Source organism: Pithys albifrons, chromosome 14 (assembly GCF_047495875.1).
Source record: "Pithys albifrons albifrons isolate INPA30051 chromosome 14, PitAlb_v1, whole genome shotgun sequence".
Taxonomy (NCBI): domain Eukaryota; kingdom Metazoa; phylum Chordata; class Aves; order Passeriformes; family Thamnophilidae; genus Pithys; species Pithys albifrons.
Window position 1 is genome coordinate 4,320,470 of NC_092471.1, and position 15,429 is coordinate 4,335,898.

The following is a 15,429-nucleotide window of genomic DNA, read 5'->3' on the forward strand; positions in this document are numbered from 1 at the left end:
TTCAATGCTCACTCCCAGTGCTCAAAAATCATATGTGTTTACTATTGAAGCAGAGCAATTACAGATGTTAACAAGTGAGTGCAGGATGTTTTGTCAATATTAAAAAAATGGAAGTGTGCAGTGTCATAAAGTCTTCTTTCAAGACTGATTTAATCCTTTTGATTAGATGGACTTTTGATTTGGGGTGGTTGTTCTTGAAACATTCCAAGTCCTGGAAACTCATGGAGACAGGAAGCTTTTAAATTGCTCAGTCTTCTGGTTCCAGCTCCAAAGAGCATTAAGGAAAGGGCTCCCATCTGAAAACATGGCTCCACATCCAAATAATAATGCAGACTTTAAAAAAAATTGCCATAATATTTCCTTTTGATTCTGCTATTTAAGCTGGTTACTCTGCAGAGTGTCCAGGCACAATCTGGGGAGGAAATGGCAGAGAAACCAGTCAAGTTTCTGCTGCTGAACCTTATTCTGTTGGCAAATAACTTCATATTTTTGTCTGAAATTTTGTCTGTGCCCCTCATGTGGCAAGTTAAGGCAGCTTTATAAAGTTACTTATCTGGAAAAAAGAAAAAAAAAACACCAAAACATGAAGACCTACAGCTCGCTCCAAATGTCTACAGTTGTATTACATTCTGTACCTGACTGTTTTATTCCCTCAAGGGAAATTAATGCTGAATACTGACTGAACATGTCACTGACACTTGTTTTTCTTTCCTAAAAGCACACAAAAGAAGTGGGAAGGCCACAAACTCCTTTGAAAGAAACAACTTTGGAGCCTTGGACTCAGCCTCAGGTAGGCTGGAACAGCTTTTCTCTTAACTTGTTTTCTGTAATGGTATTTTCTATTAAGTCTTCATGGAAATAAGCTGTGAAGACATGTTGCAACAGATTGGTCTGTGGTTCCTGGCATCACCTGTTGAAATGATTTGTTTTGGTGTTTGGCTGTCCAGATAATTGCCCAGATTATTTCTTTTGGTGTTGGGCTGCCCAGTGCACTTCTGGTTGAGGATTCAGCTTCCTTCTAAGGGAGAAATGTCAGCATAACCTTGCCTTCAGCTTGTGTTTGATGTGTGCTTAAAAAGTGTTGCAGAACTTGACAATTAACTCCTTTGGTCGTGTTGTTGTGTATTAATGAACTGTGAGCATCTGGTGGAGAAATGAAGAGGTGGAAGTTGGTTTTGAAATGTTAGTTGTTAGGCTTGTTATGGAGACCTGCTTATTCCCAAAGCTTGTGGCAAAGGCAGCACAGGAATTTAAGAAGGTGAAGAGCAAAAACTCACATCTCTGTTACTGCTACCTTTGTTCATGCTTGGTGGCCTCTTTTTTAATTAGGTGTAATGCTAACTGTGCAGGCTTTCATGGGATGATCTATACAGAAGCTCTGAAATGAAAAATTCTTCCCTGTAGTCACAGATATGTGGTATTTATGTACATGCACCTCTGCATGCAGAGCAAAAATGGTTACCTGTAAACATGCAGGCTTTGGTGTTGTAGGGAAATCCTCAGCTGCTGCTCTCCAAAAGGCAGGATCTTCCCTCCTTCCTAACTAAAGGGCTCCCAGGTGTGCCCTGCCTGTTCCCAGCACCTGCATGGCCAGACTCCCAATGCTCTCTCCAGGCAGCTGCTGATCACAGCAGTTCAGCCTCATCGATCCCTGGCTCACTGATGGTGTTTCTGTGCAGGACTGCAGGAGCTTGCTGTGCTCCCCAGTCACCAACAGACAGGAAACCCCCTTCCTGTGCAGGACAAACTGTCGAGGGAAGAGTCTGGCTCCAGCAGTTCGTGCCGAGCAGCTGATGGACATGTGGGAGGGATAATGCTCCTCCTTTTTCCCTGCCTACAGCGTGTGTTTCAGAGCAGGCAGGAGCTTGGAGTTGGGGCTGGGGTTTGGGTTGTTGGCAGAGAAAAGAGAATTTTGCCTTCTGCCTTGTGAAAGGAGTCTCTGAATCAGCTTGATGCTGTGGTTGTCACTTAGTGGGGCACTGGTGCAAGAATGTGGGTGACAGAGGTGACCTTGTGCAACCACTTTTGCTTGGTGGTTTCTGTGCCTGTTGCCAGCAGCCTTGTCAAAGAAATATCCTGCTACTCTGTCCCTATGCTGATGAGAATCATTGTTCTTCCTGGGCATACAGACCATCACCATGTTATCTGATCACTTCTGAAAGCTGTATTTGCCACTGCTTTACTTAATGACTACAGAGATTAAAATGCATGAAATGTTTTTGTCATTCCCGTTCATTTTTGGAGAAAAAAAATCTGCCTTTTTAAAAAAGTGCGTACAAAGAAGTTAACACCAATATGCTTTTTATTGTGTGAAGGGAAGAAATGTAATCAACAAAATCAAAAACTGCTGGAACCATTATTGTAGCAGAAAATTAAATTAGTTGGTAATTCTTTCATGGATGTAATTCTGGCCCCTGCAAATCCCTCCTTAGGTATTTTGTACAAAGTGAGTAAAAATTCATGGCATGGATAAAAGCTTTGTCTATTTTATGAGCAACAGGCAAATGATCCAAATGGTGCTCATAAAGCAAATGGTTCCCAACTCTAAAAGGAGGAGAAATGTATTTAAAAGCTGCTGGAACGAACCATGAGCAAAGCCAACTCCTATTTACAAAAAGGTCATTTCCATGTGAGTGTTTTGATCTCCCCACACCACACATGAGGGAGAGTCTCTCTACTTCTGTCTACTTAATAACAGCACTAAAACTCATTTCATTTGCTTGGGCTACTCACAGCTGTTCCATGCTGTGGGATGTGTGTTCCCAGCAGAGAGAGGGTGTGGAATGGCCCAGAGCAGTGTCTGTGTGTGGGGCCAAAAGGGCAGTGGAGCAGAAAGAGCCACATCTGGCCCCTGATAGCAGGAGGTGAGAAGCTGGTCCCTGTTACAGCCACACAATTGCACACACAGGTTGTAGTCTGGGGAAGCAAGAAATGGGCAGGGAAGGATTTGTCTTGCTGGTACTTCCATGGCTCTCACTTGCCTTCTTTGCTCAAGGTTTGCTTTTGGAAGCAGCCAGGTAGCTGCAATTTTGAAACTGAGCTCTTCCATTAGATAAAACCCATTGAACTGTAGTGCTTTGTCAGGCTTTTTTCTGCCTCTGTGGTAGGGTTTTTGTTCTTGGTTTTAGGGTTTTGTGTTTTGGGTTTTTGGCTGTGATCTTTTAAGTTCCCAGAGCAATAAGATATTGACAGTGTGGGAATTCTTTTTTAATGGTCATGCCTTTGAATTTGCATTTTTCTGCATCTTTGTGAGCTCAGTGAATGGAAACTGATGTTACTGCCTGGAAAATAAAGTATGAGAGACTAGTTCTGATAAAGTTGGGACAAGACCTTTGCAGATAAGGAACATGTGTAGGAGTAGTTGCCCAAATAGGCTTGTCATTGGTTTACAAGCTTTATTTAAATGCTAAATACCATGTATTCCTGTGGTTATGCTTTTTTGCTGGTTTGCCTGATTAAACATTGAGCTGATAAACCCTGTCAAAGCTGTTCAGAGTTACTGCAGTTAAGATGGTATTTATAGGCTCTATATTTATGGTCAGTTATAAACAGGACAATTTAAAATCAAAGTAACCTGTGATTCTTGAAATTCTGAAGTCACTGATGCTATGTCAAAATCTGAATTTTGTGTAGTTGTGACATGAAATAACATTGATAACCATGATTCTGTATTGGCAACAAATCAGTGAGGTGGGGGTCAGTCTCTTCTCCCAGGTAACAACTGACAGGATTGGAGGAAATGGCCTAAAGGTGCATCAGAGGAGGTTTAAATTACAGATCAGGAAAAGCTTCTTCACTCAAAGTGTGGAATAGGCTGCCCAGGGAGATATGGAATCACCATGTCTGGAAATGTTCCAAGAATGTGTGTCTGTGGCACCCAGGGGACGTGGTGAACACAGCAGTGCTGAGGGAAGGTTGGACACAATGATCTTAAAGGTCTTTTCCAACCTTAATCATTCTATGATTCTGGGAGTACTGGGAGGGTGAATTTAGAAAGAGGGAATAAGTGTTTACCACAATTAAAAACAAACAAAACCACAAACCCACAAAAATTCAAGAAGCAAAAGAAACAGTGCTTAAGTTTATACAGCTTAAAACTGCAGGAGTGGCAAATAGTGAGGTTTGCCAGCATGGCAGGTACAGCAAAACTCCCACTCTTCAGTTACAGAGTGTTTCTGATTTAATCTTTTCTTTGTTGACTCCTACATCACAGTCTATTGTGTCTGTCTGAAGTAGTGCAGAAAAGTGGTTCCTAGAGGATAAAATGTGAGAAGGTGGTGTTAGTGCTGTAGCTTTTGATTTGTTTATTAATTGCAAGAACTCCAAGTGCTTTTAGTCACTGAAGATAATGGCTAAAAAGCCAGAATACTGTTGCATTAATCTTCCTGGCCCAAATGTAGCATAATTACTTTAATGAACACATTAATTTGTCCTCTTTCCTCATGCTCTTCCTCCTTAACAGTTCATGTTGTCAGTGGAAACCGAGACAATGATGACCCTCTCCTCTGAGTTCTCTGGGAGGGTTAAATATCCAAGGACCAAGATTTGTCAGGCTCAGGTAGTGCACATTCCTGTGTTCAATAAGCCCCATCTCACACCAACAGGGCTTCATTACCCCCTGGTGTAACAGTGGGGCATTGCCACAGCACTGAGCATGACCAGCAGGAGCAAAAAGACACAGACCAAGTTTGTCTCTCAAAAGCAGAAGAGGAAAATAATTTGTCTTCTCTTCCGAATCTATAGTTTATTTTTTCTCTGTGTGTAGAACACAGCCCTTTTTAATTTTTTTTTTTTTTTAGCAGAATTACTTTTTCTGGAAAGGCAAAAACAGACTGAAATCTAATTACAAATGATAGAGTGGAGTATTTTTCTGCTCAATTTTAAAGAATCACGTTATAATCTTGGAACAGTGGATAACAACATCACTAATCCAATATTTTAACAGCAAATACGTTTGATGATGGGAATTGCTGCACTAATCTTATATCCCTCCACGGTATAGTTAAGAAATCCACAGGGGGTTTTACTAATCAGTTTTGGTAAAGTAAATCAAGTCATGTAATTCTCGTTCCCCCTAAACGCCGGGCAATGCAGGCAGAGCCACGTGCAGCCCTTTTTGTTCTTTTCATTGCTGTTGTCCCCTAATCTGCAGCCACACTTTCCCCTGAGTATGCAAGACAGAGAGACTTCTGGAGAGAAATGTCTCCAGGCACCCTGTGGCAGAGATGTCTTAGGGGAGCTGGCACTGCCCCTCACTGCCCTCAGCTGCCCTGCTGGGAGGGGATGCAGCGAGTCCACTCCTGCTCCCAGGCAAGGGGGGCTGCCAATGAGCAACATAATTCTTTTGATACATAGGATTTGAGGTGCTCACTTAGGCGCTGATCTTACTGACCAGTGAGGTATTCTGTGATATGGCTTGTGTTTCTATCTTGATTTAAAAACTAAAAGCAGGTTTCCCTTTTTAAATTACAAACAGTGTGTTTTACATGAGGAAGAAATATTAGCAATTGAGGTTTAATATTTGAAGAGTAGCAACTAATAAGAATTCTGTGGGTATTTTGTTCCTGCAGTTGGTGGGTACTGAATTATCTTTCCTGAAGCCCTGGTGTGGTGTGTTTGCTTAGCTCACAATTTAGCTTTTAGCACTCAAAATTAGTGAAAGTCAGAATGGTAGTAAAGCTTTATTTTTGATTTGCTGTCTTCAACTTCTATACAAACTAGTCACCTAAACAGATTTATGCAGTCCAGTCATACAGAAGATATAGTCAATATTTAGAATGTGTGCTCAAAGTATTGCCATTTTATTTCATGCCTTAATAAATTTCAATATTCCTCAAATGTAGTTCATATTTAATGGATTTAACTGTAAAACTGAATGGTTACACAGAAGATTTGGTAAATTTAAAAAAAAAAAAAAACAAACCAAAACAAACAAAAAACCAAACCAAACCAAATTAAAAAAAACCACCCAAAACCAAAAAAAAAACCCCAAACAAACAACCAAAAAAACCCCCCCTTGTTATAAAATAGCAGATCAGAATAGAGGGTGTGGGGATTATAAAAGCAATTAGAAATGCCTACATAAATGTCAGAACTGGTTCTGAACACTCCAATCTTAAAGCCTGATATTTTTTATCTCTTCCAATGGAGGCCTAACAAGCTGGAAGCAGACAGTTCTTTTGGTCTGATTTGAGTACCAGCAGGAATGGAATAGCAATTTTTTAAAGAAACTTAAGATAAAAACACATTAACTGTTGCACTTTGAAAATAATTATAGTGGATGCCATAACAAACCCTTAATCTTTGCAGCAGCAGCCAGTGCAGTGCTTGGCTGCCAAGAGGTGCAAACCTGGTTCTCACAGATAGCCAGGCTGTTCCATGTTAGGTGTGTTAGAGGTCATAATTTGTAAGGTATTCCTGACATTCTGAGCAAATAATGTGTCCAGAAATCAGGGTGTAGTTCTGGAAGGCAGCTTATGGACTAGAAGTGGGCATTAACCTTTTTATGTCTAGTGGTTATTTTCCCTGGTTCCAGTTCCAGTGAATATGGACTAGAATACCACCAATTTGCCAGATATAAACCAGTATATCTGTCTGTATTAGGCCATTGGGAGTATTCAACTGTAAAATACAAAAGTAATTACAAGGTGTTTGCAGATAAAATCTGAATTAATATTTTGCAGCAAAGGCAGGGTTGGCTGAGGTAATCTGGCCAACAGGATGAACTCTATTTGTATTGATCTAGTAGGAGTTCAGACAGACTTTATATGTGTGTGTGTATATATATAATATCTATTTTTTTCAATACCTGTTCTTGCCATGTTGTATGAGCATTGGAAGTTAATTGCTGATGTAGCTGAAAAGTCACTTGGAGAAAGTAAGGGGGAGAAAAAAAACAAGAGCCGGCTATCAGAGTTGTGAGCATTTACTGTTGATTTCAGCAGAGGAGGGACTATTACAAAAACAGAAAATAATTCCCATTTTATCTGTTTTCCATGATTCTGATAAAAAAGAAAAACTCTCCATTTGATCCAATATACAGTTCTCTTATGAGTTAATTTAAATAAGTGAGACCTCTACAGACAGTTTCCATACAGTTTTCTCAGTCCCTTTCACGTTCAGCTGTACAGCAGCAGGAAACCTGTCACTTCGGGGGTTGTATCTTAAAGGACAGGCACTTACATGTTCATCTCTGACAGATTGTTCTATGTATTTTCAGAACCCAAATGTCAAAGCTGCTGAATGGAGAATTAGGGTATAGTATAGACTTCAGGTTCTTGGTACCTTGAAATATTTAAATCTTTTCTAAATCGTTCACTGAGACTTTGAAGAATGTCTTTCCCCTTTTGTCCACCACGAGAACAATGTTGTCTGCCTAATTTCTTTGGCTCACACTGTTAAATCTTTTCTTTCCTCTTGCTTCTGACATGTCAGTGCTGTTATTACAGACTTGAACAGCAGTGTAAAGGAGGGAAGAGTTGTTAACAGGAGCAGGGAGCTCAGCTGCAGAGCATCACCAGGACATGCAGCACAGTGTGCATGCAAAAGGTAACCCCAGAAACTGCTGTCAGTGTGTGTGGGGCTGGAGCTGCAGGAGGGAGCTGTGCTGCTCCCCACAGGCAGGTGATTTATTCTCCATTTCCTCATGCCGAGTTGGAGGAGATGGGTGCTCAGTAGTGAGATATCCAGTGACTTTGTTTAAAAAGGGCAGGCAGACAGCTACTCCTTCATGTTGTGAGATGCTCAAAGCCCTGCCAGTGTCTGAGTAAATCACACAGACCTGCCTGCAGACAATGTAGATGAGATCTTTGAGGTGCTCAGTTATCCATGGGGCTGCTCAGAACAGCTTTCCACCCCACGGTATTTCTTCTGCCATCACCCCCATCTGGTGGCAAAGCAGAGACATCCACATTATTTAGGTGAAAGCTCTGAGTAGCAAAATCATTAAGTTGCATTGGACTGTAACTTACTTGCTCTAAGCTGTGCTCAACATGCGTAAATCTTCAAACAGAAAACATAAACGAGTTGTGATTCATCGAGGTGTCCATTTTTCCAGTGACCAGATTGCCATCTCTGGCAGCTGCTGTAATGTGAGATGGGAACAGATCCATCCTCGGTGCTGCTACACCTGTAGATGCATTTAGGCATCTGGGAGCAAGAGGAGCGGACTGAAAAGCTCTTGGAATGCATGAGCAGGGTAAAATCTCTGATGTTGTGTTTTAAATCTTAAGAACACTATGTCCATTCCTGTTGAATTAGAGACACATATTTTGTCCTTCTGGGTAGAAAACACAGGCACTGACATAGTCTTGTCCCAGGCAACAACAGAAGGAGGCACTAAGAGCATCATGTGAGTTGCTCACCTGCAGGAGTCCATCCCCATTGTAGTTATGTGACACTGAATGTTTTATTGTTGGTCACAAAGGATGAAGACTGAAACCCAGTGCTGGGGGACACATTGTTCACAAATGCTGTTGGGGCCCCCAGTGCACACTGCCCAAGCTGTATCTCATACATCTTCAGCTGAAAACAGTTTTGGACTGAATTTAGTTAACTGAAATGTGGTATTTCACCAGTCCATTAAGTTATATGGTTATTGTTTTGTGTCCGTGGTGGAGACGGTGGCTCTGGGTTGCTGTCACCAGGTCACTCACCCTCTCAGGCAGCTTCTGAGCTGCGAAATCCATTGTTTTTCTTGAAAGATATTTTATGGGCTGATTAATTTTTTGGCTGAAAATTATTGCATATAAAGCAGATCTGCTCCAAGTCGGTGCCCCGACGGCTGTACGGTAATGGGTATTATGTATCCATTCAGAGCCCAAATGAGATTAACACCACTGTTCTCTCCATCTGCCTTTGAGAAAGAATCCAATAAATAATGAGGCATACGAGGGCAGATTATCATATTGTATTCAGCATTTACAGTGTGTGCATTAGTTGCTGCAAGGAGACAAGCACCCAGGCAGAGGGAGTAGGTGCTGCTGTGCCACTCAGAGTGCCCGTGTTGAGCTCTCTTAGCCCAGAGCAGCACTGGCCTTGCAGAGGGACATTTCTCACTCCTCGGGCTGTGCCTCGTCAAACACTCCAGCCCCAGGAGCTGCCAACTCATGGGGTCAGCTGGAAGTTTTACTTTAAAATATGTAGAGAGAGTTCTATAACACCTCAAGACAGTGCCAAGAGAATAAACCACAGACTTATTCCCAAGGGGGTTCTTGATTCATTTAGGGAAGAAAGGAAGGGAACTTGGCAAAACATTCCAAAGGGGGACTACACAACAGACAAAATGTTCCACCACACTCTCAACCCAGCACATACCAACCCACAACACCTAAGTCAAAATCCAATCCCAGTTACTGATTTTTGAGCCATATGAGTCCAAGCCATTTCTGTCCATCTGATGGAGCCTCTGTCACTGTCCAACAGCACAAATTTTCGTACCAGTTGGAGACAAATTACAGAGAGTCTAAAAAGATGGTGGTCTGTAATCAATTGCCACTGAAATGGTGTAACCAGCCTGCAGGCTGCCAGCTTGGAACTCAAGGGCACAGATGAACAATATAATGTATGTCCTGACTCTAAAAATGCTTAAAATAGGTTTTTATAATAATGTTTGTTTTCTACTAGAAAATAGAATATTTTTGTTTAGCAACTATTTCTGCCTTAATGATGGAAGGCAGATTTTTGGTATATAACATTGTTTCTGTGTATGAACTTCATTTAGAAGGTTCTACAACAGTCTTGTGTGCTGTTATGAATACAAATTGTGGGGTTTGCTGGAATTTTATCAACTGGTTCTAAGGAATTTAAGTCAAAATAGAGAAAATGCCATTAGATAGTAGATGTTGGAGCTGCAGTTCAAGACTAGTTGGGGAAATTATGACCAAAACTTTACATTTTGGCCTTGTTTTGAAATGCTTCTATGCTTTCCCAAATAACAAAACTAATTGTTATGCACTGTGCTCTTTTTCTAACTTGAACAGATAGGAGAAGTTTCTCATACTCAGAAAAGAATTAATGTTGCAAACTCTGACAGTGGTTGGTGTTTGTAGTAGAATTCATCATCCCTGAAAAGATGCATATTCTACTGCTTTGTTTTTAAATCCATAAATTTTCACAGTACTTTGTAATGTCATGAATTTCACTATATATCTGCAATACAGATGGTGTAAACTCTGAACCAAGGCAGAAATTGAACTTTGTTTTATTTGTCATGTCCTTTTTGTGCTACTGTTCTCCCTCAGGATTTTATTCCAAATTCCTCTTCATTCTTCAACAAAGATTCACACTAAATACTCGAGCTGCCACTATTTGTGGAAACTTCCTCTCCCAGGCTGCCCACAGTCAGTTATTGTAAAGGACAAGATGAGTTTGTAGGTGCCCATTCTTTTATAGCTGAAGGTTTTCAGGGCATTTTCATCCTAAGCTGAAGCACAACCAATTACCAAAGTATTTGCAAGTGGGGACATTTTTAGTGCAGGCTTGTTTACCTGGTAATATTCCATACTTATATTTTCAGTCTCTGAATTTACGTAGTTGTTTGGTCTGTGATTCAGATAATGATAAAGTGTCTTCTTTCTTTTGTGCATTTAGTACAGAATGTACATTTGCAAGAACATCTCAAACAGCTTCCCAGATATTTCAGTGCAGCCCAGCTGTGGACTGTGAGCATTCCCAGTCCCTGCTTTTACTGCCAAGGACACCCAGGTTGAAGGTGTAGCAGGACTGACCAGGCAGAGAGTGAGAAGTTGAAGGAGCACGTGGTCTGCCCTGCAGGGGAGATGGACTGGGTTGTTTTGGGATGTCTTTTCACGAGGAGGCCAGGGTTGGGGATCAACCTGAGTATAGAATGCTTTGAATGTGGATTTAGCCTTTATTACTGTTATTCTCACTTTACACATCACTGCTTGACCAGATTCCACAAACCAGAGGGTTCTTTAGCAGATATGACAGTGTGGGCCATGCCTGTAATTGGGGTAAAGAAACTCACAGAAATGCGTCAAGTGACCCTGGCTCTTCTTCTATTTGCTAACTGTATAGAAAACATAAGAAATTATGGAAATATTACTTAGGATCTTGTATCTAATGCCTTTTAAAACCAGTGGCTTCTTTTATTTTGAGAATGCCATTACTTAATAACTATGGAAAACTTTGAGAGGTCGGTGGTTTTTTTTTTTTTCTGAAAAAAATTCAATCTCTATAATCAAAGATAAATGATGTTGTTTGTCCAATAATGTTATATTTCATTGGCTTTTCTTTTACTTTTCCCTTTAGGAAAACCTATTTTTACAGTGATCCTCTATCATGTGCATGTTACAGTTTTTCTCTTTCCAGGTTTTATTTTTCAACATTAAGGATCATATTACAGAATCAGTTAATTTAGAAGAGACCTGTGGGATCATCAAGTCTAAGATCCATTAAATGTTTGCTATCCACAGTGGATTGTTATGCTTTACATCCTCTGATTTTATTTCCCTCTTGAGCATCCAGCCTGGGAGGTGATGGGACAAAGCAGGCAGGTCTCACAGAGAGAACAGGGCTCTTGGTGCCTTTGAATTCTGATTGGTTTTTTCTTAGCTGCTTTCATGTATGTGTCTAACACACAGATCTTTGTCTAAGTAAAAGTAATGATGCTTTATGATCTGTTTCATTCGCTCTATTTCAGGATTTACAAGTGCTGTGACTTGGAAACATCTGAACACTTTTTTTTTTTTTTTTTTTAGTGAGAGAGACTAGTTTGCTTGCTTTCTTTTTCAGAACACAGCTAAAATGCCAGGCTTCTGGGCTTGGCAGTTTTACAGCAACTTGATAAAATAAAAATAATCATGCCATCACTATTTTATCTTCCTTCTTTCAGATGTGCTTCCTTTAGAATTGCTTCTTTCTTTCATATTTGTGGCACTGTGCTCAGCAGCGTGGCAGGCTGTTCGCAAGCTCTGCCAAGTCGGGGATTTGAGAGAAAGTAAACAACTCGGTTGGAAACATGGAGAGCAAGTGTTGTGTAGACTCTAAGAAGCAGAGATATGCTGCTGTATTATACAAGAGTTCACTTAATGGAAAAATGCTGTTTTCCCCTTGGAAGGAATGAATCTCTCTTGCTGGCCGTTGTAAAGTAAGCCAGCCGTGCCCAACAACTGCTCTCTGCACAGGCAACTGCTCTATCAGGTTGAGGTTGTTTGGTTTGTTTTGTTTGGTTTTTTTTAGTGCTTTTCCAATTGAGGAAAAAAAGGATTTTTGGCCCTCCAGTTAGAAATGTTTGTAAGGAATAAAGTTGTGTGTTAGCACTACCTAGAGACAGTTTACAGAAGGAGCTGGGAAATACCTGTGGGAGCTGCAAGATGGGCAGTTATTGAAGCCTTTTCCTTTGTGTAAAATAGTTGCTCCACACGAACTCCTCAAATATTAGTTTGCTTGCAAGTGATATTTATTCAGTCAACTACAAATTCATTAGTGATACTTTACAAAACAGTCCTCTCAGATTTAAGTTTTTGCAAGCAGGCAGGATGTAACTCAGCAGCTTCTCAAGTAATTTGTGTATCACTTCTACCCTCATCAAACTATGACTCAGCAATGAGATGAAAAGCAGTTAATTATCTGCCTAGACAGGAGGTGGGGCTTAAATTTAAAGAAACATCTTTAAAACCTTGTTTTGTGCAGTTCTCCTGAGGAATGAAGGTTGCTTTTGGAAGATTTCCCCTTCATGACTCTAACATGCTGTTCCCATGAAGGCTCTAACTTCCTTTTTTATGTCTCCACATTCTGAGGTAGATAAAGCTCAGAATAGACCCCAGAATTATTACTTTTCTTTTTTTAAGTCAGACCCATAGCTTTGTGAAGCCCTGTGACATCTATATTAGTTTAAGGATTGCAGGTAGCTCATGCTGTATATTTTGCTGAGTTACTTCACCCCTCATGTCATACTTCAGGTCTTCAGGGATAAGTTTTACCTACAGCTTTGTTCCTCTGAAAGAACTTAGCAGAAGTTGCCATCATTATCTTTTTTTCTCATGATATTTCTTCACTTTAAAAACCTAGGCATGTGTCTGACACTGTACACTTAACACAGTGTATATCAGTTGTACTCAGATCAGAATTATTGGAGGACATAACTTAAATAGATGGCAAGTGTAACACTACCTTTTTGGACAGAAAAAATTCCTATTCTATTTGCATAGTGTTTTGAGAGATCATACTTTTCAAGGAGGTGGGCATAGGTATGTCTTAAATGTATTTATAGAACTAAGAAAACACACTGGTCCTTATTCATTGATTTTCATTCTCCAAATGAACTAATTTGCTTGGAAGATTAGAGTGGCAGTGGGATGATAAGGGGAGAGATACAGAATGAGAGTACAGAGGAGCTTATGTGACACTGTAGGCAGAGACAAGGTAAAGCTGTCTTGGTTTGTGGGAACATACAAACCAAAGAGTATAGCAGAAGACCAAACAAACACAGCTACAGAAAATAAATGCTTCTGAATTAGTCTGTTTAGCTATGATAGATGCCTTGTCAACCTGCTGCAGCTAAAAGCTAAATACATGAGTTGAAAAGAAAAAAAATCCAATTGAACAAAATCAATCATTGGGATATAGGCTATTAAATGTTGACAAGTGGTAAAGGCTGGTTATACTGCACTAAAACTTTGGGGGATAGCAAAGCACCTCTGAGTAAACTCACACTCTTTAAATCAAAAATGGAAGTTCGTTGTTTTCCTCCATGGCATGATGTGTCAGGGGCCTGTGTTCTCAGAGACTGTTACACGGTGTGAAATTACTGGTTCACTCAGCTCTTTATATTTCTGGCCTTGAGATCTTGATCATTACAGTGAATGCCCCTGACAGAACAGCAGAGTTGAGAAAGGGTTTAGATTCTGTAACAATAAAAATCTGAAATTTCAGTGAAATAATGAGCAATAATGTTTACACAAAGTGGAAGTCAGGTATCTGATTAATGCCATTCTGTAGGGAACAGTGCACAGAAAGTTCACACAGTTCCTTCATTTGTTTTTCTTCTACAGCACAAGAATTCACCGCACAGTTGCATGAAAATGCAAACCAAAGTCCTAAGGAGACAATATTTCAGACCCTGGAATTGCTTTCTTAAAATAACAAAGCTTCCATTGATTTCTACTTCCCCAATATGTTTTAGACTATAAGGTTTAAATTGTTTAAATTTATACAGCAAACAGGGAGAATAGGCAGGGTGTGTTAACAGTGTGGAGACACAGGGCTTCAATTGCCTGTTTCCCCGTGCATTGATCTGACTGTTTTATTTGGTGGTTCTGCCACTTTCTGAGGGCTGAGGACTAATGATCAGCACTTGTTGGATGAATGAGAGGGAGCTGGTAACCAAATTTAACTGTGACAGCCTGCTGTCCTCTTATCAGTGCCTCGGAAATGCACTTCTTATGCCAGTCAGTGTTAGAATAAACTCAGGAGTACTAAGTGATGAACAACAGTCATCGCTTAAAGGTTTCACTCAGTAGATCTACAAGCAATAAACAAAAAACAAAGAATGAAAACCTGATGTGTCTACTTCAATGGTTAGTGAGTTTTCAAATAGGTGATTTCATCTCCCTTGTAGTCTGTGTCCTCTCGCTGTTTTCCTCTGAGATACAGTGATGGGCTATCATGCACACACAATATCTAAGCCTTTGGCACACGCTCTTGTAGCCGGATTGTTCTGAATGAAATAGCAGGTCTGAGATCCTGTGGGGAAACTGCTTTTGGTCCTTTCTAAACCTCTTCTGATCTTTGGGTCAGCTTTTATAAGGTGAGGGCAGGTGGGTGTAAAAAGTACGTGCTTAAATCATTATTATAGTATTCTTCTGAAAGTTCTTCTGTCAGAGTGTTTGCCTCAGAGTTAGCCACAGTTTCCTAACACAAAGAAGAAATTGCCTCCAAATAAAAGCACCCTGGAAACGATCAATCTTCCATAGCAGCAGTAAACTATTGGAACAGAGAGCAAAAACTAATATTGTATGTCCTATGGCCTATTACTGACTCCCAGGCATTGCTACAGGGAAGTCAAGGCTTTTCTGGGCAGTGGAAGGAACTAAATGCAAAACTGCTAATTATGCCTAGGCAAAATAAATGTTATGACATGTTTTCTATAGGTAACATCCTATGGCTGTGGCAGATTTTATGGGGAGATTAAGGCCAAATGAAGAAATGGCAATGCTGCTGTGCATGTGGTAATTTTCCTTGGAAACAAATGGCACAAAATATTCTGTGGTGACCTTACCTTTTGCAATGGGGTGTGAGGTGGAAGGAGTTTTTCAAATAATAGTTATGGTTGTAAGGACTTTCCAATTTAATTGTAGATGCTGGTGAGGTGCAGAAACACAGACACCTTTGCTTCTGTCACCTGTGAGAGCAGGAACAGCCCATTTATTTAAGACCTTGTTATCTTCAGCATGTTAGTAATGATCT

General features: G+C 40.4%; 1 protein-coding gene across 3 annotated transcripts in view; it reads left to right on the forward strand.

Moving 5' to 3' along the window:
* PCDH11X (protocadherin 11 X-linked) overlaps positions 1-15,429 on the forward strand; it is a 450,745-nt gene that overhangs the window by 207,257 nt on the left and 228,059 nt on the right. For all 3 annotated transcript variants that reach the window (XM_071569243.1, XM_071569245.1, XM_071569244.1), the window contains one exon: positions 719-790. In XM_071569243.1, the coding sequence (XP_071425344.1) occupies positions 719-790 (72 nt within the window). The remainder of the gene's footprint in view (positions 1-718; positions 791-15,429) is intronic.